The sequence below is a fragment of the Nyctereutes procyonoides genome, unplaced genomic scaffold, assembly GCF_905146905.1.
Source record: "Nyctereutes procyonoides isolate TBG_1078 unplaced genomic scaffold, NYPRO_anot_genome, whole genome shotgun sequence".
Classification (NCBI taxonomy): domain Eukaryota; kingdom Metazoa; phylum Chordata; class Mammalia; order Carnivora; family Canidae; genus Nyctereutes; species Nyctereutes procyonoides.
In genome coordinates, this window is record NW_026575051.1 from 44080604 (window position 1) to 44106563 (window position 25960).

A 25960-nucleotide genomic window follows, 5' to 3' on the forward strand; every position below is an offset into this window, starting at 1 on the left:
TTTGAAGAAAGGGAATCTATCCCATTGTTTTATACCCCTAGCACTTTACACAGCACCTGACATCTTCCAGGCAGTGATATTTCTGTATTATTTGAATTTTAGAATAAGAATGCATTCATGTGCTTTGTGTAAAAACAGATTAATCATAAGTCTTAAAAATTATTTTGTGTAAAACTAAACTGTCAGAATGAGTGACCTCTGTTCCTATGGACCGCACCCAGCCTTTGCCATGATTTTTCATCTAAGAGGTCAGACAGAACCAGAGGTGTGCTCCCATTTGGGGCCACAGCCTTAAAAAGTATCACTAATCACTGATTAAAATCTGAGGGCTCAGAGGCTTAGAGAAGTAAATAACTTGCCCAAGCCTCATCATTCTTTAATAGTGGATTTACGACTTTAGTCCAAGTCTGTCTGATGCCCAAAGCCTGTGCTCATTTCACATTCTAGCCTGTCCTGACACAAATACAGATGAGCCCAGCACATGAGTTCCTCTCTTACACAACACACAGGCTGCTTCGTTTCATGTTTCTTCATTGATTTACTTCTCTACCATTGGTCATTTGCCCTTTATAAAAGAAAATACTACAATCTTTTATATATAGATAATGACACTTACTAAAAATCAATACTTATTTTAATGATTTCAGCAAATATCCAGAAATCTAGTACATGGTAAACTGTGTTGGGAAGAATAAGGCATGAATATAATTTTAAAAGAGAATGACCCATGTAGTCCTATCCTAAATTCTGTGAAATGCTACAAACAGATCAATGGGTTTTTATGATGAACATAGAATACGCCAAGGTTTACTTCCATGATGTTGACAGTAAATCATTGAAAGAGGAAATGTTATGTCTTATCCACAATAATAATCTCTACGTAATTTTGGCTATAAATGTTAGCCAGAAGACAAACAAAAAATACAGATGTGAAACCCTATCTATGTCTTCCAAATAACTTTAATTACAATAGACTTATCAAGTTTACTGTACCCTCAGCACTTAGCAAATGCACATATAAAAATTAAATCAATTTCTCTTTTGTTCTATGGTATCACAGAATCACACATATACAAATATATCACACAGTATTGCATAAAACTTCAAAAATGAGTATTGGTGGATAAAAGCTATTACATATAAAGAGTATATATATATATATATATATTTATAGTAGACATTTGAAAATGCTTGTCTCTGAGATTAGAATCATTTTATACTGCTACTTAAAGACAAACAACTTTAATTTTCTAATACTGTCTTTTGGTACTTTTGCTATATACCACGGGAAAATGTTGTTTACTAATCAAATAAAAAAACTTTGATTTCCAAAATCTAAGAGGACTGCGCATACACCTAAAAGAGATTTTTTTTTAGTCTTGATCTAAAGAGACCAAGATAAAGTAAAACCATTTATGCCAGTCACATTGGGAGACAAATAAAAAAGGATAATGAAAACACAGATGTGTAAAATTGACAGAAATGAGTTTTAAATGCTCTAAATACCAAATGTGGAGCCTTAAGAGTGATTTTTGCATTTTTAGTAATAACAAATGCAAAAAAAGTCACTCAATGTAGTACTCACCCTTCACTTAAGTTCCCAGGTAAGCACAAACATACAAAGAAGAAAACAGTTAACTACTATAGTTCATTTATATTAAAAATAGGGAATAAGCAAAAGACAAGTTCATATGTGGTCTCAGTCAATTCAGAAGAGAAACAGGACAAGCATAAAATGATTTTAAAGGAGAGAGAAACATTACCCTCAGTCAAAGGTAATTCAAATCAGGAGGTCACTGAATTTCTATTTCTCTACACTTACAAATGTAACTATGTGTACATAGTTAAGTTTTGCAAAAATAGTTTACAGCAGCCACAAGGGGGCGAATTTAGACTTGAAATTAAGGCTAACGAAATTCACCTGAAAAGACTGCTTTTTTGGTGACTGCAGTACTGGCAGGTTTAACATGGGAAAAGTGTGGTTCTGTGCAGGGTGTTGGGGGACCCTGAAGGGAAAAGAATACAGAGAAGCCGACTTTTCATCGAGCCTTCTGAGGTGCCTTGCCAAGGGAGAGGCTTTGAGTCCTGAGGATATACATGTTTCCTCAGCCAAAGAGGTCCTTCTACCACAGGAGCAGGGACAGTTCTTAGGCTTCTTGCCTCCTTTTGCTTAATTCTTACACAACTCTTTTGGCTTCTTAGACACTCTAATACAAGGTAGCCCAGCAATAACTGGAAGTGGGCAACTTAATGTAGTCTCAAGTCACCAGATGCATTCTCATGTCTTTTTAGCTGGCATCAATCTATCCACAAAACTCTGATCATCCATGGCTACAATGAAGTGGAGAAAGACCTTGCTCTTGCACTGTGGTGACAATCTTAACAGAGTCTCTACAAGGTCCTGTCATGCATCATACCAAATACCTCTGCCATAACTGCCTGAGAGAGTCCTACACTGTTGTTCATCATTGAAAATATAAAATATGCAATGATTTTTACACTAACTTGGAAAAGATGATAGAAATTACACTTAGCTAATGAAACAACAAGCAACAAGTAAGAACAGGACATGAATCTAGATTCTGTGCAAATGCTGAGAGAGAAGAAAACAGAAAGGAGTTGCATTTTGATAGCTGCATTATAGGCACAATCCATGAGCAACATATAGCCCTGCAATGTTGTCTCTATGAACTTCTGTTGTCAATCTAAATGAAATAAACATAAAGCTGGGACCAACAGACAGATTTCAAGCTGACTGTAGACATAGCTACAGGTGGAGATAATGAAGTATAAAATTGTCCCTGAACTTTAGAATCAGAAAACCTATTTAAACTACATATGTGGGGAAAAAATTGCCACAACACAAGGTAGTGCATGATTAAAGAAGGTTTAATGAGACAGCCCTCCCAGGATGGGTAAGATTTACACACACACAGAGACAAGGAGGGTAGACAGCCAAGACTAGCAGAATTATAATTTGAGCAAGGTATAAAGACTGGAAAGCATTGCGTACTGTGAATAGACAAGTTTGATACTTGCTAGAGAGAAAAAAAAGAATTGGAACCTGCACATTTTTGCATGCAATGTGGAAAAAATAGTAAAAAATGTATGTGCCCAAACACAAAGGTATGAAAATCCAGTAAAATTGTACTTATTGCTGACTGATTGCTATCCACTCTATAAAAAAGATCCCTGAGCAAAATATCAGCAGCATGCCATGCTGAAGGCTTCAAGTGGGGAGAGTCTAAAATGCAGAAAACTATACCTGCGAGCTCTGCTTTTTTTCACAAAAGGGTAGGTAATGTAGTAGAATATTCAAGGCTACCTGTGAAACTGCGTTTTACTTCTGCCCAATGATAACAGCCTCAGTTTTTTTTTTTTTTTTTTTTTTATGATAGTCACAGAGAGAGAGAGAGAGAGAGGCAGAGACACAGGCAGAGGGAGAAGCAGGCTCCATGTACCGGGAGCCCGACGTGGGACTCGATCCCGGGTCTCCAGGACCGCGCCCTGGGCTAAAGGCAGGCGCTAAACCGCTGCGCCACCCAGGGATCCCACAGCCTCAGTTTTTAAACACGAATAACTCTTTCTGTATATTGTAAATCCCCCTGTAAGGGTAAGTATATACGTCATCAAGTTCAGGCAACTGAAGTACAACCTACTAATCTGCTGCATTAACCTGCAGATAGATTGCTTATGCCCGGGGTGACACTGCCATAAGTTAATTGGATGGATGGGATCTTTGCGGAAACCTTGAAGAATTACAATAAAGCATACCCTAAAGCTGTGGTGGTATAATAGTACCATGATACATCTCATTCTTATAAAGAACGACTGTTAACATTTTTCATTTTATTTAGAATATACAACTAATGCATACTTGTTTCCGGGTTTCTTTCCTTCTAATGTGTTTAGATGCTGTTCAAGGGTCTCCATAAGACTGCTGGGAGCCTACAATAAGAAAGTAAAAATAAATGTCTGCATTGCTTTCTTTCACAGTAAATACACTGGAACATCACTGTAATTTTGTATGGTGGAACTCTGTGTGTGGAGCCCACTGCGTATGGGAGGTAATTTCATCACAGGTTCTTTTGATACTTAAAGATTTATAGGTTCCAGAGAATCTCAGACGGGCCCATCTTACATATAGTTAACTCCACTGCACAACAAATGGCAATACAGTGTGGTTTCAGTGTAGAGATTGCATTGGATAGACTTTTCTATGATATTACTTACATCAAATAAACTCAAATCAAGTCCACCATATGGTTCCATAAGATCACATGAAAAAATAATAGGTATTTATATCCAATTAAAAAATATAAGTGCCCAAATATAAACTTTTAGAAGTCTGAAACTACAGTAAAATCTCACTTATCTACATGTGACTGAAATGTCAGGAAAAATTGCTACTGTAGTAAATAAAAGTTGAGGGGTGTAAGTGATAGTTATGGAGAAAATGATACGTCTTTAGTAGTCAAGAATTAAGATTTTCTTATTGAGCTACTTAATTTATATATATAATAAAAACTTTAGCAATATGATAATGTTAAACTACTGTATTTTAGAAGATTTAATATATTTCAACTCTTTTATTAAAAGGTACCTGAATGTTTGTTTTCATACTAACATTTTAGGCAATACAAAGCAATGGCATTTTACTGTATATTAGAAAGAGAAATAATAAGTTCATACATATATTCCACCCCATTTATTCCTCAAGCATTAGGAATTTAAGGTCATCCTTAAATAATTTTAACCTAAATTAGTCCTTAACAGCAGTGTAAGCATTCCATGAATGAAATATGGAGCTACATTTACAGATACATTTAATTCTAACAATTATCCTTCAAGTTCATATGAAATTAATTTTGAAGACCTTTCACTATGCTAACTGCTAAAATAGCTCATATAATGCAAGGAAATTCATATAACTGTACATTTTACATTGTACCTGTAATGACAAAATCAAGTGGAATTCTTATTAAAAATTTTTAATTTTAAAAGTTCAGGATATTTAATCTCATTTTCACTTCACTAATAGATTCATGAGCCATTTTAACAATTAAGTGATTATTATATATGTAATTATATGATTATTATAAATATAAATTACTAAGTGAATAAAAATATTAACTTGATCAAAGTGATGGAGGTAGGGTAGAAAGAGTCAGTCCTATGAGCATTATCTAAAATATTATGGCCTATACAGTAGAAAAAGTAAGATTATGGGGGATATAATAAATTTAGAAAGTTGTAAAAATTAGAATTTAAAAATATAATTCAGGTGAAAGTAGACTTACTTAGCAAATTCCAAGAAACTGAAACTAAGACTATACCCGTAAGTTGTAAAAAAAATAATTTTTTAAGAGATAAGGAAAATTTTGCTCCATAGAACTAACAGTATACTATAAAGATGTATTCATTTAATACATAGAATATGCACCGTATTTTTAAAAGAAAAAAATGCTTCATAATTTTTAGGTGAATTAATACCTGATAACTTCAAAATTATCATGCTAAATGTCATAATAACAATTACTATAATTGTCAGAATAATGGGACCTAGGAAGCCTGGGCATATAATTGCAAAATTTACATATTTCTATTTTTTTCTACTGGGATCATAGTAAGGAAAAAAAATATCAAGCCACAGAACTCCTCTCCAGTTACAAGACATAGGTCCTCTAAATGTCCGGTGCAACGTAAAGAAAATGTGATTCCATGTTAAAACGGCTTAAAAAGACAAATGCTACTTATAGTCACAGAACAGAACAATATGGGATAACAAAAAAGGAGGTGGTGTTTTCTCCTATAAACTTCCTTGGTTACCTTAAGAACAAAAAAACCAAAAACTGGGACGACAGTTTGCAACTTCATTCTTTTTTGCAAAGTTTCTTAATAATTTTTGGATGAAACATTCAAAAGAAAGTAGCAGTCACAAAAATTACTAGTTTAAAAAAATCTTACCAAGAGCACAGATTACAAAACTAACTTTTGTCTTTGAGGGGAGTTATTCTGTGATAAATTGCACATAAAATTAAGTTTGGAGCATTTTACCTTAAAGGTTTAAAAATGCCTCATTATTTACATTTTTTACAAAGACATGTGAAATATAATAGAAACAAATTCCTCAAATGTTTTTGGAGGAAAAACATCTATTTTGATAGTAATGTTCACAAATATAGGAATATTGGCTGCCTTCTTAACTCTACCTATGGCACTGAGTCTCTCTTGGCAGTATAGTAGACAAATAAAAAGTGTCTCAAATTTCCAAGCAGCAAAACTTTGAGAATGTCCCTGCTGTTGTAAAAGGAATCTAAAAGAACAAACTATAAATAGCAGGATCTTAGTTGCTTATTTTTAAAAATGCCACAGTCAATAGACCAATCAGATGGAAACACCAACCCAAAAATCGAGTCATTCTGTGGAAGCTAACAGGTAACAATAATGTATCACTGTTCCAGAACTGATCAGTGCTATGGTTTTTAAAAAAAAAAACAAAAAACAAAAAACAAAAAACAAAAAAATCTTCCCTTTACTAGTAGTTTTCAGATCAACCAGAATTCCCAACACCAAAACCTAAGATGTTTTTCACAAATGGAGATACTTTAAATTTGGAACGCACACACACACGCCAAACAGAAAATGCTTTAGAACCTAAAGTATCTGAAATGTCAATGGTTGCTTCCTTTTGGATCCTGGACTCACAGTCAGCTTTGAATTTGTTCCAAGAAAGGATTTTCAAAATATCATTTAATTGATGTTCATAAATCATTTAAATGCAATCATGATGATATGCACAATTATCTAAAAAGGGCTATAAATGACCACACTGGTATTTATTTTGTATTTTCCAACCAAAATGACATCTATTAAATTCCTCTTCTCCACCTTGCTGCAAGAAGAATTCTAATTTTTCTTTTCAGATATAAGCAACCTATTCTTACTCCCAGTCGCTAGGCAGCTTCCCCACATCTATCGCCTTTATAACCCTCATCCATGTTGGGTATTTTGGCTCACTGCCACAGCTAGAATCAGTGGCTTTGGTGGCTACAGAGGAGCCTGGCAGAAAGTAGAAACTAATCTCAAAGATGTTAAACGAGTCCACACAACCTGGCATCTGTGACCCATCACCAGATTAATCTTGGTCTAACACTGTGTAAAGTTGGACTAACTCTAGAGCAGCGCACATTCCAACTCAGACCTGATCATACTGTCACAGTGGGTCTAAATTGCCAGATCAATTAAAAGCCTCCACTAGACCTTTGGAAGGGGCTCTAAATAAGAATTAGGGAGAGTGTTTAGTCCTGTCACTCATAATCCCAACAGAAATCATAATTTGGTTACTTTATATTAAGAAATTTCAAAAGCACACAATACTCTTGTTTTGAGATTTAAATATATGCTCGAGAAATGAACCAGAGAATTTTTGCGTGTATGATGAGGTAATTTTAAAATAGATGTCACTATGGAAGTTTATGTGGCTCTTAAGGTCATAAAAAATGCAGAGGAAAGAATGATACCAGATTCTAATAAATATCACAATATACTCAGGGCAAGATTTTACCCTTTTTAAGGATAAGATCTCTGTTGCCCTTATTACGGTAACACAACGTACACCATTAAGTAGTATGTCTCTGGACTACTATTTCAGAGAAGGAGAGTCTATAAATTATAATGAATATTATAGCAACATTCAAAATTAATCCCAGGTTTGTGAATCCTTCTTTCAATGACGTATTACAATTTTCTAATTAAAAAAAAAAAAAAAAAAGAACCAAGCCGGGCCTGAACTCAAGACCCTGAGATCAAGACGTGAGCTGAAATCAATAGTTGGACACTTACCTAAGCCACCCAAATGCCCCCAAACAAAAAGATATTTAAATATTCTTTTAAACTTTTGTCTCAGATGTTATACAAACTGAGACAAATGAGGACCTATTTTCTTCTTAACTGAGAGCCTCTATTTTATTCTATAGTAAGAGCATCTATACAGTTGAAATAAAGATTATTTACTATTTCTAAAAGCTATTCATTGAGCAATATATTTTAATATCTACCTTTTTTAGGTTAATATGCATTACTTGGCTATTTTACCAAACTACAATGTAAATATTTATTAATTATTTTAAATATAGAAACATTTCAAAGGATTATAAAGATAGTCATTTTGTTATTATTAAAAAGTGGGTCATCTTTTATTATGACAGTTTTCTTCTATCATGATGACTATTTACAAAGAGAGAAAACTCATACATTCACTACTGGTATGTAAGATAGAAGCTCTATATTCTCTCTTAATATCTCACAATCTCTAGTTAAAGGACATGTTTGGGACAGAAATTTACCATAACACAGTAAAGAGTTGATTAAATGAAAACAGTTCCTGCCAATTATGAGAAAAGTCACACAGTAATTCTGGACATTTGAATGGTTCTTGATTCTACATCTTAGGAGCCCTAGAGTGTACCCTCTTGACAGATGAAAGGATCCATAAGAAAGCACTACTATTATTTTTGCTTACTAGATGATCCCCAGAGAAATCACTTATCTACTACTATGACTTTTTTTTAAAAAACGTTATTTATGGTAGAAATTCCTCTACTTGATAGGGAAGACAAGAATCAGTGTAGTAGAACTATAGTATCAGAGCGCTCCTCTTCCATGCCCCTCCTTCGTACCTGGGAAATGTTGAAAACTAGGAGAACAAGCAGAAAGAACATTTCAATGTTCCAACTACATGCCTACCAATAGTCACTGTTCAGAGACAAAGTGCTTTTCAAACATTATTCAAGGCTTCTTTTTGAATCAAGTTCAAGAAAGAAAAGATGGTCCTCAAACAGTAAATTTGGATGCCTTTAAAAGAAGAAACTATGTTATAAGGGCAGGTAAATCTTCATATTAACTCCAGAAATATATTCAGTAGCTAGAAAAAATATGCAACCTAGAATAATTTCCAAAAAAGTTGGTTGGCCTAAATTCAAAATGCATTAAATGCTTATAAGACTATGCCCTAGGTAATATCTTTTATGGCAAACTATGGAGTAATAATTTCATGTCTACTACACTTTTCACTCAGAGAATCACTTACCTGTGTGAGGTCAGGAATGTCACCTTTATCAATGCCAACTTGCTGCAGATTAAAAAAGATAAGGTTCTTAATGGGAATTTTTAAAATTAATTTCTTTGCATTTAACAGAAGACAATCCACAGAATAGTTAAAACCAAGCTGAATCTTGGTATAAAAGAACTGTCAACTCAACATAATAGAGCAATGATTTTCTTAATGCAGTTAGATATAACAAATGTACAGAATTTCACTAGAACCCCAAAAAAGATACAAGATATTGAAGTATAAAATTTAAAGTTTTCCTCCACAGCTAATGACAGCTAAAAGTAAAAAAAAAAAATTCTTAGACTAAATTTAAATTGTTATAAATGCTCAGTAAATCCTCTGGACAGGGAATGGTCATTTAGGTTTAATAACTTGTTCAGGGTGTAGGATCCACCTCTCTTCCCACAGAGAGAACCATTTTGTTTTTTTCTTATGTATCCTTCCAGAGTTTCTTTATGTATATCTAAGGAAATCAGAAATATATAAATACATATTTATTTCCTTCATTATTATACAATAACAGTGTATTATATACACTGGGCTTATATTTTTCATTTAACAATACATCTCAGACAGATATCCGCATTAACACACAGTTTCCTTATTTTTTTAAACAGCTTCTTTCCCTATGATTTATTTTTATTTAATAAGTCACATATTAATGGACATTGAAATTGCTTCTAATCTCTGGCCATTGGGAGCAATGCTGCACACAGCATTCTGTATGTATGTGAACATATCTGTAGGATATATTTGTAGAACTGGAGTTATTAGGTAAAAGCACATGTGAAATTTTAGTGTTGGTAGCTTAGGGAAGGGAAGCAGGGGAGGGAGGAAGAACAGAAAGGAGAAATAGCACGAAAGAGCACAAATATGGGAATATACAAATGAAAGTGAATCAATGAAAAGAATATATATACACGTTAACTATACTGTTCTATCAACTCTTTTGTGGGTTTAAAAATGATTCAAAATAAAAACCTGGGGAAAATACAAATCATAACTTCAATTCTCTCATTATGTAAATGATAAAATTTAGGTTCAAAGAAACAAAGTAGGTTAAATCAAGTCTCTCCCTTTGAGACATGAACTGCCTTGATTATGTTGATGGAAATGCAGAAGCATAAGTACTGGGTTCCTACAAAGACAATAAAATAAAGATCGGAAAAACCACTCGTTTGACAAATGCTCTTAGCTAAGTTCTTTATTTTGCTTTCTCTAGTCTATAGTAGGGTTTCTCAGGCGTGGCACCATTCACATTTTAGGATGATAATTTTTCAGGTCTGTCTTTTGCACTGTAGGATATTAGCAACATCCTTCTCTACCCACTGGATGCCAATACTTTCCTTTCCTCCAGTTGTGACAACCAAAAATGTCTCAAGACACTGGTTGCTGGAGAGAAGAGGGGAGCAAAATCACCCATTGTGGAGAACTACTGATGTAGAGCATTGACTCTCATTCTCCTAGAGCAACTTAGGCTGCAGATTCCTCCTGAAGGTATAGACATTACCTGCCAGTGACTGAACTCTGGCTTTAGGGAAGCTATTGCTGCTTCCCAAAACTCAATTAACTATCACAAATTATGGAAATTATAAACTTAGGTAACTTCATTCCATTTATTTCCATATTTTAATACATCTTTAAGTGATCCATTAAAAATATTAATATGAATGAAGTCAGCATTTTTTGAAATTAAAGTATCATGCATCTTTAATATTAGGATCATCTTGATAAAAGGTGATATGTTTCTCTTAAATAGATAGTTAACAGAACTTTTTTGAACAGAAGACATAATTTAGGAATTCTTCCTTGACACTGCTATTTTCACTAACCTGAACTTCTGAACCATAATGTAATTGGAGGCTTGAGCTGAGGTGTAACTGTATTCCAGAAATCTCATCACTTTCTGTCTGCAAATATTCTGGGAGACATAACTCCTACGACTTGGTATTTATCTTAGAATAGCAAACTAAGAATAACTTAGTTCTATAAAAAGGGAAGTGTGTTTAGAAGAAATGCCTATTAGTTATAAAATAACCATTTTACAAAGTTTCAATTGCCTGCTTTAGGAGACTTCATCGTAAAAATTCGAAACATGCAAAGTTTTCTACATTTCAAGCAATTCCTCTGGGATATTTGAATGTTTCCATAGACTTTGTTCAACTACTCTATGTTCTTTTTAACATGGCGGACAATTTGTTAATATTTGCCAATAGCCTATATAAATAGTTCTATTTTAAAAATGGTATTCTAGAAGTCTTCTACACATTCTTCAGGAAAATGGTACCAATTACAGAGTAGCTACTGGATATGGTCCATACATATGTACATCACACAAGGGTTGTTTGGTAGAGAGAGAAGCTTTGTACATTTGTTAAGAAATTTCTGTATTTATCAATCATAGCTGAACCACTCAACATTGGTATTCAAACAATTAATACCTAAATTATGAATAATGTAATTTAAGTAAAGAAAACAAATGGTTGTTAGCCCATTGTGGGTTAGTATTTATTCTATTAAAATAATTTGTAAATTAGTATTATTGTATAAAAAAGTCATAGTCATAAAGTTCAAATAAAAGTATAATATTTATATTCAGTTATTTAGACTAATTTCTGTATACTTTCTTCTCAACAGCCTGAAATGGGCCTGTGCTAACATGAAATTATCAAGATATATGAAATAAAATGTTACACCTAAAAAGAGAATGAATTAATAAATAAGTACCCCGTTTCTCACAAAGACCTTGAATCCAGCCTTACAGTGTTGATTAGAGAAATGTATACCCTAGATTGTCACACGTCCAGCTCCTTACCTATCTAACATATACAATAAAGAATGGGGGAGCTGGGCAGCACATGTACCAAGAATCAATGGAACAATGACAGGATCTTCTGCTCTGTATGCTTAGGCATAATTGATATTTCCACAGAAAAAAGTCAGGCAAATTTTACTAGATTATATTGATAACTAAGGTTAAACCAGAGGAAAATCTTATCAAATACAAAAAGCAAAATTGTATAGCAGGAAAAGCAAAACTTTCAAGCAAGTCTATCCTTTCTTTTTTTTTTTTTTTTTTTTAAAAGAATCTTTTTTTTTTTTTTTAATTTTTATTTATTTATGATAGTCACACAGAGAGAGAGAGAGAGGCAGAGACACAGGCAGAGGGAGAAGCAGGCTCCATGCACCGAGAGCCCGACGTGGGATTCGATCCCGGGTCTCCAGGATCGCGCCCTGGGCCAAAGGCAGGCGCCAAACCGCTGCGCCACCCAGGGATCCCCGCAAGTCTATCCTTTCTTAAAGACAACCATCATCAATAAGCCCTTGAGAAATACACATGCCTTCATGTATATGTAATTCCTGTAAACTAGTCTTTGCCCTTTGTTTCTCATATTAGATATTAAAAAATACTTTTGTTCTGATTACAAACTATATGGACCAAGGTCAAGAGACTGTGTTTTGCAGTTATCAGTCCCCTAATTTGAATTTGACAATTATTATTCCTGTGAATAAGTGAAATTTGAAAGATAATGCATGGACTACAGTGCTTTTGGAATTGTGTGTATAAAATGCTTGTTCTTGTGCTATATTCTCAAAATGACAAAAATTGAAAAAGCATGGCACAAATGTTCCATGGCCACAGCCTTGTATGCTTTGCTGTTCACCTTCTGAATGCCTCACACATGGCACTCCAGTCAATACAATTTGTTCACCGACACGTAAGATAAGACCCAACCAGTCATCCTACCAAACGACTGTGATAACAATTTTGTAACTTCCAATATCAGTATGAATCAATAACTGGATTTCATGAGAGAAAACACTAACTTACAAGTAACACCTCCTCAGGAACACCAATTGTATGGTTACACAGTTATTGTGATTAAGTACAAACAGACATCCTTAAGAAACAATTTATAAACTTCATAAAATTAATGATACTTTATTTTTTTTCCTTGTATTTAAATACTGACAAAGTAAGAAGGTCATATGTATGATTTCTACACACTAAGGACAAAGTAAGAAGGTCATATGTATGATTTCTACACACTAAGAACAATAAATGGACTTTCCTAAGGGCTTTTAAACAATATTTTATTTATTTATCCATGAGAGACCTAGAGAGAGAGGCAGAGACAAAGGTAGAGGGAGAAGCAGGCTCCCTGTGATGAGCCCAATGAGGAACTTGATCCCAGGACCCTGGGATCATGACCTGAGCCGAAGGTAGACGCTCAACCACTGAGTCACCCAGGGGTCCCATGGACTTTTTTTTTTGTTCAGGGTTTAATAAAAAGGAAGCTCTTCCTTACAATCAAAGATAGCCATAAGTGGAGAAGAGGGATGAACCACCTTTTAAAGCTCTGAATCTGCTCAGTATCCATGAAACTTGTATTTGAACACAGAATGATCATTTAATTGGGATGCAGGAGTGTACAGTTCTCAGTGAGAAGTTGAAGGAGAGGACCTTTGAGGCCACTTTTAGCCCTAATACATTGGAGTTCTGGAACAGAATGCCTTGCCAGATTATAAACCCCATTACATAAATTTATATTCTTAAATTATATTCCCAACACCAGCTTAATATTACTTACCTCTGCAACTTTGAGAAATTCAGATACTCTTGTCATTCTAGTTAGAAATCGTTTGTAAATTTCTAGGGCATCTTTACATTGTCCTTTCTTCATTTCAAAAAACTTTTCTGGAAGAGATAGATAAGCATTTTGAAAAGACTATTATTTCAATTTTCTTCTAAGTTTACGTTAATACTATTAATTAAAACTTAAATGAGCGTTTGGATCAAAACAATAGGCACTTCAACCTGTATGAGGTTCTAAAGTACCTAAAAGAAGGGGGACTCACAAAGTTTAAGAACAGAGTTACGTTCCAGGTGTCTCAAATGGAAGCATTTAAATAATGAAAGCACAATTAAAGTAGAAGAACAGATGAAGTGTCGCAACAAGTTAAATTCATGATCCATATATATATATATATCCCAGTACCCTGCTTTAGAAAATAGAATCAAATACTTGCTTATAATCTCACAAGTTTTACAGCATCATTATTTTCTTATTAGCTCACCATAAACCAATAACCTATAAAGCAGTAAGTTTCTCCAAATTAAAGAATTCTTTAATTCTTTGTCTACACTCTGTATAAATTGATACTTTTGTTGGCCATAAATGGTTCTTTCAAATATTATAATGTGTCTCTTGCTAGAAAGTAGTGGTGTTTTGTGAAAAATATTTGGTTTCCCAAACTCATCATGGCTTCCTAGTCCATAATTGTATCCTCCTTTAACTTTCAACTTTCCAGACAGAAAAACAGAGGATCCTTTTGCCGCTCTCTCTTGCACTCCCAAGACTGGAATTCACAATCACAAGGGTACTATAGCTACATTATAATTATACTACACAAGTGTATTTTCTACAAAAGCGTTTGGAAGAAAACCAGCATTTTATCAGTATTTTTGCCAGTCAGTCATTTATCAGTTCATTCAGTCAATAATTATTGACATTGTGAATGAAGACAGAGAAGGCCAGGGTCTGAAACAGCTTCCAGGCCACTCTGGATCATAACTGAGGATGATTCTGTATTCCTCATTATTTTATATTTTCACATGGTAACACACATGCTATTTTTATATTCTCTCATACTTTAAGGTTCTTAATTTCATTCAGCATGTAATTTTACTACCTTAAAAGTATTTTTAATTTTCTCAAGAAAGGTTTAATAATATATAATTACACAAAGAACTAATTATTGAGGGTAGCTACTCATTACCTTCTGTTGACAGTCTGGGTAATTTTACATTTAACATGGACCTCCCCTGTAGGGTATTCAAGGGAGGCAAAAAGATCAAGAAAACAAACACATACTGTTTTGCACTTAAGAGTTGAGAGGGAAGTGAGTCTTTTAAAATATGGCCATATCTAACCTAAAAGGTATTATGCTAAGTGAAGCAAGTCAGAGAAAAACAAATACCATATGATTTCACTTACATGTAGAATTTAAAAAGCAAAACAAAAAACGGACTCTTAAATACAAAGAACAAACTGGTGGTTGCCAGAGGGGAGGTGGGTGGGGGGATGGGTGAAATAGATGAAGGGAATTAAGAGGTATAAACTTATCGTTATAAAATAAAGTCACAGAGATGAATAGCAAAGCATAGGGAACACAGTCAATAATACTGTAATAACATTGTTATGGTGACTACACTTACAGTGAGCACTGCATGATAGTGTACAGAATAGTCAAATCAGTATGTTGTAAATCTGAAACTAAAATAACATTGTCAACTACACTTCAGTATCTAAAAGTGGCCAAATCTCTTCTTTATCCACTCTATCCTGTTTTCTAATGCTACAGGTAGAATTATGGTGCTATAAGGGAATAAACCGTTTACAGTTTAAACTTTTTTTAAAAAAGGACTTATCCTGGCAAAATATAATTCTTTCTTTCTTTCTAAACAATCTTCACATAAATAATTTCTTCCAAACATCTAAATTACTTTTCTTTACTATAATCTTAAGTTTACTTATTTGCATCAGATCTTCAGCAGTAACACAAAAAAAGAAATCAACTTAATAATTTTAATTTCCTTTTAGAACCAATGCATCAGAACCTTACGCAATTTGTCTCCTCTGGATGCTTTTTAAATTGTTCATATCTTTCACGGTAATTTAGGATTCAGGAACAAAGTAATAAAATTATTATGGCTTTAGGTTATAATTTCCAAATTGTTTCTGTAACAGTGGTAATGATACAGAAAAGCAACATGTACTGATATAGGGGAAGCTGTGAGATTCCCCTGTCCCCTAAGAGACTATGGTAGGGCCAGGAGCAATTCATACTTTTAACAGAAGGGATGGGTTATCCAGAAATAAGCTTCTGTCTTTATTTCATACTAAAGATAACATGTTGATTTTCAGTATTTGAAATGAAATTTCAAATTTGGCCTTTTTATGTGAATCTTTATAATGTGTTGATAAATTTCCTTGTCATATTACTATTAATTTTCACAGAACAACTGTCCTAAGGAAAAGAATCAGATGAAAAGGAATCTCATTCCTGTGAAATAAACCAAGGCTTTTGCACATGGACTATGACTAATGCCCATTAGTCAAAAGGAAACCATCTGATATGTTATTTGCAAATATCTTCTCCCATTCTGTAGGTTGTCTTTTAGTTCTGTTGACTGTATCCTTTGCTGTGCAAAAGCTTCTTATCTTGATGAAGTCCCAATAGTTTATTTTTGCTTTTGTTTCTTTTGCTTTCGTGGACGTATCTTGCAAGAAGTTACTATAAAGAACTTATTAAACTCAACAGCAAAGAAACAAACAATCCAATCATGAAATGGGCAAAGGACATGAAGAGAAATCTCACAGAGGAAGACATAGACATGGCCAACATGCACATGAGAAAATGCTCTGCATCACTTGCCATCCGGGAAATACAAATCAAAACCACAATGAGATACCACCTCACACCAGTGAGAATGGGAAAAATTAACAAGGCAGGAAACCACAAATGTTGGAGAGGATGCGGAGAAAAGGGAACACTCTTACACTGTTGGTGGGAATGTGAACTGGTGCAGCCACTCTGGAAAACTGTGTGGAGGTTCCTCAAAGAGTTAAAAATAGACCTGCCCTATGACCCAGCAATTGCACTGTTAGGGATTTACCCCAAAGATTCAGATGCAATGAAACGCCGGGACACCTGCACCCCGATGTTTCTAGCAGCCATGTCCACAATAGCCAAACTGTGGAAGGAGCCTCGGTGTCCATCGAAAGATGAATGGATAAAGAAGATGTGGTTTATGTATACAATGGAATATTACTCAGCCATTAGAAACGACAAATACCCACCATTTGCTTCAACGTGGATGGAACCGGAGGGTATTATGCTGAGTGAAGTAAGTCAATCGGAGAAAGACAAACAGTGTATGTTCTCATTCATTTGGGGAATATAAATAATAGTGAAAGGGAATATAAGGGAAGGGAGAAGAAATGTGTGGGAAATATCAGAAAGGGACACAGAACATAAAGACTCCTAACTCTGGGAAACGAACTAGGGGTGGTGGAGGGGGAGGAGGACGGGGGGTGGGGGTGAATGGGTGACGGGCACTGAGGGGGACACTTGACGGGATGAGCACTGGGTGTTATTCTGTATGTTGGTAAATCGAACACCAATAAAAATTAATTTATTAAAAAAATAATAAAAAAAAACAAAAGGAAACCATCTTCTTACTTGCACGTCGGAGTTTCATTATAAGTGATAAAATGTTTGCAAAGATTTGCGGCACCAACATGGATTCCAACATTAGCTGCAGAAAACTGCTCATGAAGTCCTTGATTAAAACTAACCCATAATTTATTTATAAAGTTAATTCCTAGCACTATTTAGTAAACAAGCAAAAAACATACCTGTCTCAAAACACTAGGATATAGTAAGCGTATCTATCTTCTAGAGTGTTATTTTTGTAAGAGCAATTTAACAGCAATGCTAAATGAAGGCTACTCAACACCAGAATGTGATAAGGCAAGAACACATACCTCTACCACTTTTGAGGTCAAGTCTTTAATATGAAGATACAACTCTCCTTTTCTGCTCCTACTGTTAGACAACAGACTATCCTTTTCAAATTAGATGAAATAAAAATATATATCGCATGGTTGTTATTTTAAAATACAGAGAAAATGCATTCTTACTACAATCTTATCTCTGAAGTCAACAGAAAGTAAAACAGAGCAGCATTTAAGCAGATGTTCAAGACAATCGAGGAGAAACACATGGCTTAACGTGTTTACTGCTCAATGAATTATAAAGGCAGTAAGTCCAATTAATGTTTTGAAGCAGAAGTAGGAAACCAACAAGGGTACACACTAGTGAGAGGGCATGAGAACAAATCGGAACTTCATTTCTGACTGTCTATGGAGTTGAATAAGATAAGCAACTCCAAAATAACTGAGGTTTTAGGTTTAAAAGACTAATTATGTATCAATAGAAATGAGATTAGGAAGGGCAAATTCAAGAGTTCTGTTTTGAAGATTGCTGAGTTTTAAAAACACAATATCTAAATTTAAGTGTCTACAAATAAGACTTGCAAAACTGATGCTCAGAAGAAAGCTTACAGACTGAAAGAATAAATCTGGGACTCATCATAAGGATATCTCCATAGGAAACCATAGGGTTCCCAAAGAAAAATATATAAGAAAGCAGGAAAATAACTGGCTAGAAATGAATCATAGCAAAAACTCACATTTATGAGTGGTAAGGAAGAGAAAGATATGCCCATAAAAGGGAATGGGAAGATCTGTTGTTTTACTGGTAAACCCTCCCACTTGAAATAAAGGTAATACAGTGTTGAATTACATATTAACAGGTATCTTTCCCCAATAGGGCAAAATCTCTAAGAGCACTGTGTCTGATTGCCTTACCCAACCTCCATTCTCTCTCTTTCTAGACTTAGGAGAGGCTAGGATGTCGGATACAAATTCAGTTCTGTAAATTAGACCTGTGAGAGATCTGGAAGGTAAAACTGAGGTAGAAGCCATCTTCCTGTATGTTTTTAGCTATTTCTGTGACAAGAAAGTCCCTAGAAATGTAAGATTATCCTTCCGCAGCATTCCACTGTCTACCCTCCACCCTCCAAGGTTCTGAGGAGTAGTGGTTATAGTCACACCCATTTGATATGACTCCCTACTTCCTGGATTATAGCTTCAGGTGTCTATTCTCTAGGTTCCTGGGGCTGCAAGGCAGCTGAGGTGGTGGCAGAAGTTTCTCATTTTTAGTGTACCATAAAGTGGTGGGCTCAGAAGTAGTAGCTTTCCTGGTGTGTAAGAATTTATCATTTCAGAAGTCATTCAGGAGGCTAAGCCTAGAACCACCTCTGTTGATTACTTAAGCACCCAACTTCCTACATTAGATCCCTTTTAATTTAGAGTATGTGGAGTGGTTTCTGTTCCTTGAATAAGCACAGTATTTGGTATTTGAAGTACTTGTAGAAATCGGACCCTCAAAATAGTCAAATATGGGAATCTGGGACTAGATAAGTAACTGGCTGGATCTGAAGGCAGTGATGACTACCCACAACTAACAGAAAATTGGATTCTCACAGTCTGTGCTATACAGGAGCAAAATGATTACTTAAATTGTCACCTATGGTTTTCTGAAATGAATAGCTAAAATGAAGCTTACTGGGAGAGACCACCATGATGGGAATAAGACAAATAGAAGGTAGAGTGGATGGCTGCTCCTGATTCCAAAGGAAAATGACAACACAGGATTTTAAATTATTGGCTCGAGGCACCAGTCAGACAGTGGTACTCCAAAACTGCCTTCAAATAGTCTTATCTCTTGCAGACATAGGGCTGTCATCACTGAAAGTCAGAGAGTCTAATCTTGTTAAGTTGCTGAATTACAATGTATGTGGTTAAGTTAAATTCCCAGCCTCACCACTGTCTCCTCTGTGAAAGTTAGGATGTTTATGGAGAAGAAAAACTAGAAAGGAGAGTGCTTCAGTAGATTCAAACCAAAGTGAGCTACTCTTGCCTGAAGAAGCTTTTCCTCAGTCTGAAGAGGCTGGTCCTGTCTTGCCTGGTGATCCTATAATGAAATCACCTTTCATGAAAGAATGAAAATTTTTCTTATATTCAATCCATCTATTTCTTACCCCTTTCCCCTTGCCAACTGCCTCAGTACCTAGAATGAGATTTAGAAGGCAGCAATCCCTGAATGCCCCAGGAAGACAAGTACAAAGTCTGACCCAGGACAAAAAAATATACATGCTAATAGAAGTGCAAGTCCTTGCAAATTGTTGGCAGTAGGGTTGCTAGATAAAATCCAAGATACTGATTAAATCTTAATTGTAAATAGGTAACTTTTTAGCATAAATATGTTCCAAATATTGAACAGGATTTATTAATATAAAAATATTCATGTTGGTCTGAACACAAATTTAACTGGGCATCTTACATTTTCCCTTCTGAAATCTGACAACCATCATTAATAAAAATGTAGAGAGTTGGGTACAGATTCTAAAGGTTCTGAATAGGCAGGAAGGCATATCACATTAGATTTCATGATATAATTGATAATGTGTCAATTTGGGTGAACATGCTAAAAAAAAACATGGATTCAGATGCTAGCCTGAACATCTGGAATTAGCTCTAATATAGTGATTCCCAAACCAATATCCCAAACCAGTATCAACAGCACCACTCAGGACCTTATTAGGAATGCAAATTCTCAGGCTCAACCCCAGATCTATCTGTAGTTGAAGTTTTCCCAGTTACTGTAATATATGTTTGGAATGGAAATACTTTGAAAATAGCAGAGTCCCCACACTAGTTTCCTGAACTCTTGAAAGATATAGGGGTAGCAATTTTTTTTTTTTAGGGGTAGCAATTCCATCAATTTCCTCGATTAACTTGCATATCTGGTTTGTGAAATGGGTTGTAGGTAGAGATATACAGTAAATTACTGTGAACCTAATCAGGTGATGACCCTTACTTGTAGATTTCCAGACGTGTCCCTGTTACCAGCATACCAGCATAAAATCAGCATCATTCTTGACACTTGATAGGCAGCTATCAAACTAGAAAACTCTTTTTATCCCTATCCCCAAAAACAGAGCCCAGCAGAAGTAATTTGCTTTCATCTGGCAGGGATGATAGTATATGCTTGCTGTCTTATTTCAAAGATATCAACCTCTCTGGCTATCACAATTCCACGGGTTGTCACATTAATGACATCAGGTTGATTGTACCCAGTGGTCAAGAATTTCAGTTATGCTAGGTGCCTTGATAAGTCACATGTATGCCATGGAGTGGGAGAGAGAATTTATTAAAGTTCAGAGACCTGTTACATTAACAAATTTTCTTTGGGTCCAAAAGTCCCCTGCATGTGAAGAACAAATTGCTTCACCTTATAACCTCTATAAATAAAATGTAGGCCGAAGTTTGCTGAGCTTTTTTAGTTTTAGAGGTAACATATACAACATGTGTGTTTTCTACTCTATAAAGAGTATCAGGTATGGTGTCAGATTTAAGTAGGATCCAGATCAGGGGAAGGCTCTGAAGCTGCTCCAAAATGGAACCACATGGGCCTTTGTTCCTATGGACTTAAAAGTACTCAAAGTGCCTGCAGTAGATCCAAATGTTGTAGAATGTATCTGGCACACTCCAACAGGAAAATACAGTGGAGCTTTGGAGCAGAGCCATGTCTTCTTCAGACAGTAACTAATCTCCTTTGGAAAAACTGTTCTTAGCTTGCTTATAGAGACTGAGATTCTAACCATAGAATATCAAGTGATCATAAGACGTCAAGTGTTATCTAATATACATACCCATAAGTTGGACAAGTGTAAGAACACTCTATCATCAAATGAAAGTGGTATTGAAGCAGTCAGCCTCAAGTGAATCCTGAATACCCATGTGGGTTGTACAAACAGATGGCTCATATTCCCACTGCACCTACTCTTCTGGGCTGTGTTTTTCCCTCCAATCATACCTATGGCCTTTGGGGAATTCCCCATGACCAGCGGACTGAGGAGAAAAAGAATTCAAGGTTGGCTTAGAGATGGTTTTTCATGCTAGCACTAGTTAAAATTGGTTTGCTAAGTCATTATATCCCCTCCTTGAGAGCAGAAAGAAATCTTACTGTAATCCAAACTTCAAGCAGTGTATCTATCTGATTTTCACTTTATGTCAAAGTTAAGATGATGAGTTGGGGCGCCTGGATGGCTCAGTTGGTTAAGCATCCAACTGTTGATTTCAGCTCAAGTCATGATCTCAGGGTTGTGGGATCAAGCCCTGCATTGGACTCTGGGCCCAGTCCATAGTCTGCTTGAGATTCTTTCTCTCCCTCTCCCTTTGCCCCTTTCTCCATGCATGCTCATTTGCTCTCTAAAATAAGTAAATGAAATAAATCTTTAAAAAAAAATGGTAAGACAAATGGAACTACACCAAAAGATGAGCAGTTACTAACTGCTGGCCTAGATGACCAAAAACTTGGAAAAAATAAAATTGGAAGATTGGTGACAAGGTCTAGAGAAAAGGTAGTGGATGGACCTCTTAGAATGGATAAAGAGCATGAAGGTATTTTCATTTTATGCAAATATAGATTAAATGGTAATTACCACAAAAAGATTCTCAATGATCAAGGGATAAAAGGACTCTGTATGCTGATGAACATATTGCCTATTATAAGTGGAGGTTATGAATAGGTCCAACAACATAGTCTGATATATCTGCATCATTGCTAAGTCTTCAGTCTGTCAATACCTGAGATCAACTCTGAGCTTCTACCCTGGCATCATAACCCAGGGAGTGTAGAGTCATCTGCCAAGTAACAAGTTAAAGATTAATTCCTTTTACCAAGGAAAAGAGCAGTGATCTCTCTATTCTAAAATAGATAGTTTATCTTGGATATGGATTTATCACCTCTGCCCATATTGCTTTGCCAGTACCACCATCTGGGGAATTACTCCCCATTATGGTATCTCACACAATACTATTCTGCTACACAAGAAGTGAGACAACAGACGTACCCCACAGGATTTGTCAGTCTTAGCACGAATCCCTTTAGTCCAGAAATAGCTGATCTTACATAATGATGGAATGGCTCTACAGAACACGCTATTTTAAACCTACTCTAAGAAGATACCTTAAGAGTTAGAGATTCTGCACTACTGGCCAGTCTATGGTACATTGTTCACCACAGCTAGAGTATATGGGTCCAGAAACCTAGGAGCTGGAGTGGCTCTTCTATAATACTTAATGAGGTGGCAGTGGCTTCTTATTCCTATATGTTTCTAGGGGTGGCATCAGAGGTAGCCATTACCACAATGACCAGGGGTTATTGGGACTTATTATAAAAGGCAAAGCCTAGAACCTTCAGTCATTCCGGTACTTTCTAAGCACCAAAATCCTTGTATGAAATCCCTTCTGCTTGTAATTTCTACAGTGCTTTCTGTTTCTTGCACTTAATCTTTGACATAAAAACAGAGAAATGTGACTAGAATGAATCATATATTTAGATTTTTATCTATTAAGTCTATGGCATCCAAATTTTTGCATTCTGATCCAGTCTTTATACAAAGATACCATTTTGAAGTTCTACCTACCAAGTAAGTTAATAACGCCATCATTGTAGCAAGCAAAAAGTTTGATAAGATCTTTGAAAAGAAGCATAAATGCAGCATTTATGACACCATTTGTTAGCTCATTTGGATGCACCTAGAAAAAGATAAAAATTTAATATGTTAATTACATGTCATCAAATGATAATTTTTCTCAGAGCACGTGAAAATGTCTAAAATGATTACTGAGAAATTAATCTATAGTCTACAAATGTATAACTCTTTTAGTAGTAACTCTACCAATGTCAAAAGATGGACTGCAATTTTTTTTACTTCAATTTCAGTCAAGGAAGTTACTTCTATCAATTTTAAGATATATATACATTCTATTTGATCAATGATCCATAGGTCAATCAAATCTAACTTCTGAACATCTAGTCTTTGTTACTTTTATCATGATATATATATATACAAGCTCTGTTCTTTTTCCCTCTAGGACTTTTCTCCCTTAAGACAGAACTATTTTTAAGGGCAAGAAAAGCAAAGAAAAATAAATGAATAAAGAGGAAAAAAAGTTAAGAAAAGCAATTGCATAAATATCTATTAAGCCCTTACTGTAAAATCCATCAAAAAACAAGATGCTTTGCTGCTTTTACTGAAATTTCAAAAAGAGATGGATGTTGTAACTAGGACTCAGTTATAGATTAAACTGTATGATCTTAACAGAAATTTTAAGTCACTAATAGATGGAAATCTTTGTTCCAGGCAACCACCAAAACAGAGGAAAGCTAACATTGTGAGTTAAGAATCTTCTTACATGTCAGAATATTTTATTTTCATGAATCAGATATGTTTATTTGAACTTTTCATTTTGAAATAACTGTAAATCCACATGCACTTGTAAGAAATACAGAGATTCTAAGTACCATTTAACCAGTTTCTCCCAATGGTAACATCTTACAAAACTACTGTACAATATCACAACCAGGATATTGAAATTGCTACAAACCACCAGTCTTGTTCAGGTTTTCCCAGTTTAATTTGTACTCTTGTGTGTGTGTCTGTGTGTCTGTGTATATGTGTGTAGGAGGGTTAAATATAATTTTACCACATGGGTAGCCTAATGTATTTATCACCACACTCAAGATAAGGGTATGGTTTTTTTTTATTTTTTTTTAAATTTTTTATTTATTTATGATAGTCACAGAGAGAGAGAGAGAGGCAGAGACACAGGCAGAGGGAGAAGCAGGCTCCATGCACCGGGAGCCTGACGTGGGATTCGATCCCGGGTCTCCAGGATCGCGCCCTGGGCCAAAGGCAAGCGCCAAACCGCTGCGCCACCCAGGGATCCCAAGGGTATGGTTTTAAGAAACATGTCATATTGGTATTGCCAGGAGGAAGGACCATGACCAAACAAAAATAATGCTCTTCAGTGGATGGTGTCATTTAAGCAGTCTATATAAAATGGCTTCTAATAGCAGGATAAGGTATTTAACTATTTATTTAGGCTAAAGATACATCTTGCAGCTATTTCACCCTGTCAAACACCAAAGGAGAACATCATCCTGCTCTGAACACGAGGTTCCAAGAATGTCCCATTCATATCTTTCCATGACCTAAGTAAATGCCTGGGAAACCACTCAGGCAACCTGGATAACCAGTCATCTTTACCATGCTAAAAGCTGACATGAAGTGTTCGAGTAGGTCATCCAAATGAGGGAGACCTCAATCTGCTTCCTGAGTAGATTCCCAGCTTTATATGTAGCCCACCTTCAAACAGAAGACAGTACTAATCATGTAGGACACATTTTCTAGTATGATACATACATCAAATTCAAGCAGTGCATCAATTTGTCCCTGCAGTATTGGCATACTCTTCAGGAGCTTTTCAGGAGCCATTGTCCTCATTACACCGTCCGCCCTACAATTGTTTTAAAAAAAGAAATAGATGCAACTTCCTTGTATATGGAAATTCAAGACCACATGCATTCTTCCAAGCTGTCCCCCTTCCATTTTCCTGTTAATCTCGTGGGATGATTGAGCTATTAAAAGGCTGTAGTTGATTCCCCTCTACATTACTTGTTCCTCAATCACATGGGCAGTGCTTTCTTTCTTTCTGCACTGACCTCAGGAAGAAAGCAGTGTGGTCTGAATAAAAAGAGATCAGTTGAATTACTGGATGGATTTTTCCATATCTATAATGGAGGTGTAAGTTTTGTGAATGCCAGCTTGTTTGTCTGTTTTTGAGAAAGAGAGCACATGTCTTAAAAGTGCAGAGTGGTGTATGCTAATAACTATCAAGGGAAGAAAAATACAAGACGATATGCACAATTTGGACAAAAGGAGGTAGAGTTTAACTAGCTGCGGAGGGCACAACTGGAGGTCCATGCCTGAGGATGCATCACACAGGGTGCATCACACAGGGATGCATCACTCGCATCACTGAAGCGAGTGCCCACCTACAGGCCTCTTATGGAGCCCTTGCATCCAGGGATGGTCCAGTGTGGCATTATTGAAATAGTTGAGGAAAATACCCAGCTCATGTCAACAGGCTAAAAAATGCCAACTTTCAGGGTCTCTCCCATTTCAAGGGTGGGGAAAGCATCCCAAAGTATCCTTATGTACCCATAAAAGAGTGTAGAGGTTCCTACAAAGGCTATGGACCCACTGCAGAAAGGCCGCAATGCAGCTGGGCATGTCAACATTGGTTACCCAGGGTCAGAGGAAGACATGTAAACCAGAATCATCTATAATGTGAAAGGGAT

At 35.6% G+C, this 25960-nt stretch overlaps 1 protein-coding gene across 8 annotated transcripts in view; it reads right to left on the minus strand.

Moving 5' to 3' along the window:
* SNAP91 (synaptosome associated protein 91) overlaps positions 1–25960 on the minus strand; it is a 140981-nt gene that overhangs the window by 64000 nt on the left and 51021 nt on the right. For all 8 annotated transcript variants that reach the window (XM_055330843.1, XM_055330850.1, XM_055330849.1 and 5 more), the window contains exons 6-10: positions 25023–25116; positions 23241–23352; positions 13708–13814; positions 9092–9133; positions 3878–3948 (exon numbers count right to left, since the gene is read on the minus strand). In XM_055330843.1, coding sequence (XP_055186818.1) covers positions 3878–3948; positions 9092–9133; positions 13708–13814; positions 23241–23352; positions 25023–25116 — 426 coding nt within the window. The remainder of the gene's footprint in view (positions 1–3877; positions 3949–9091; positions 9134–13707; positions 13815–23240; positions 23353–25022; positions 25117–25960) is intronic.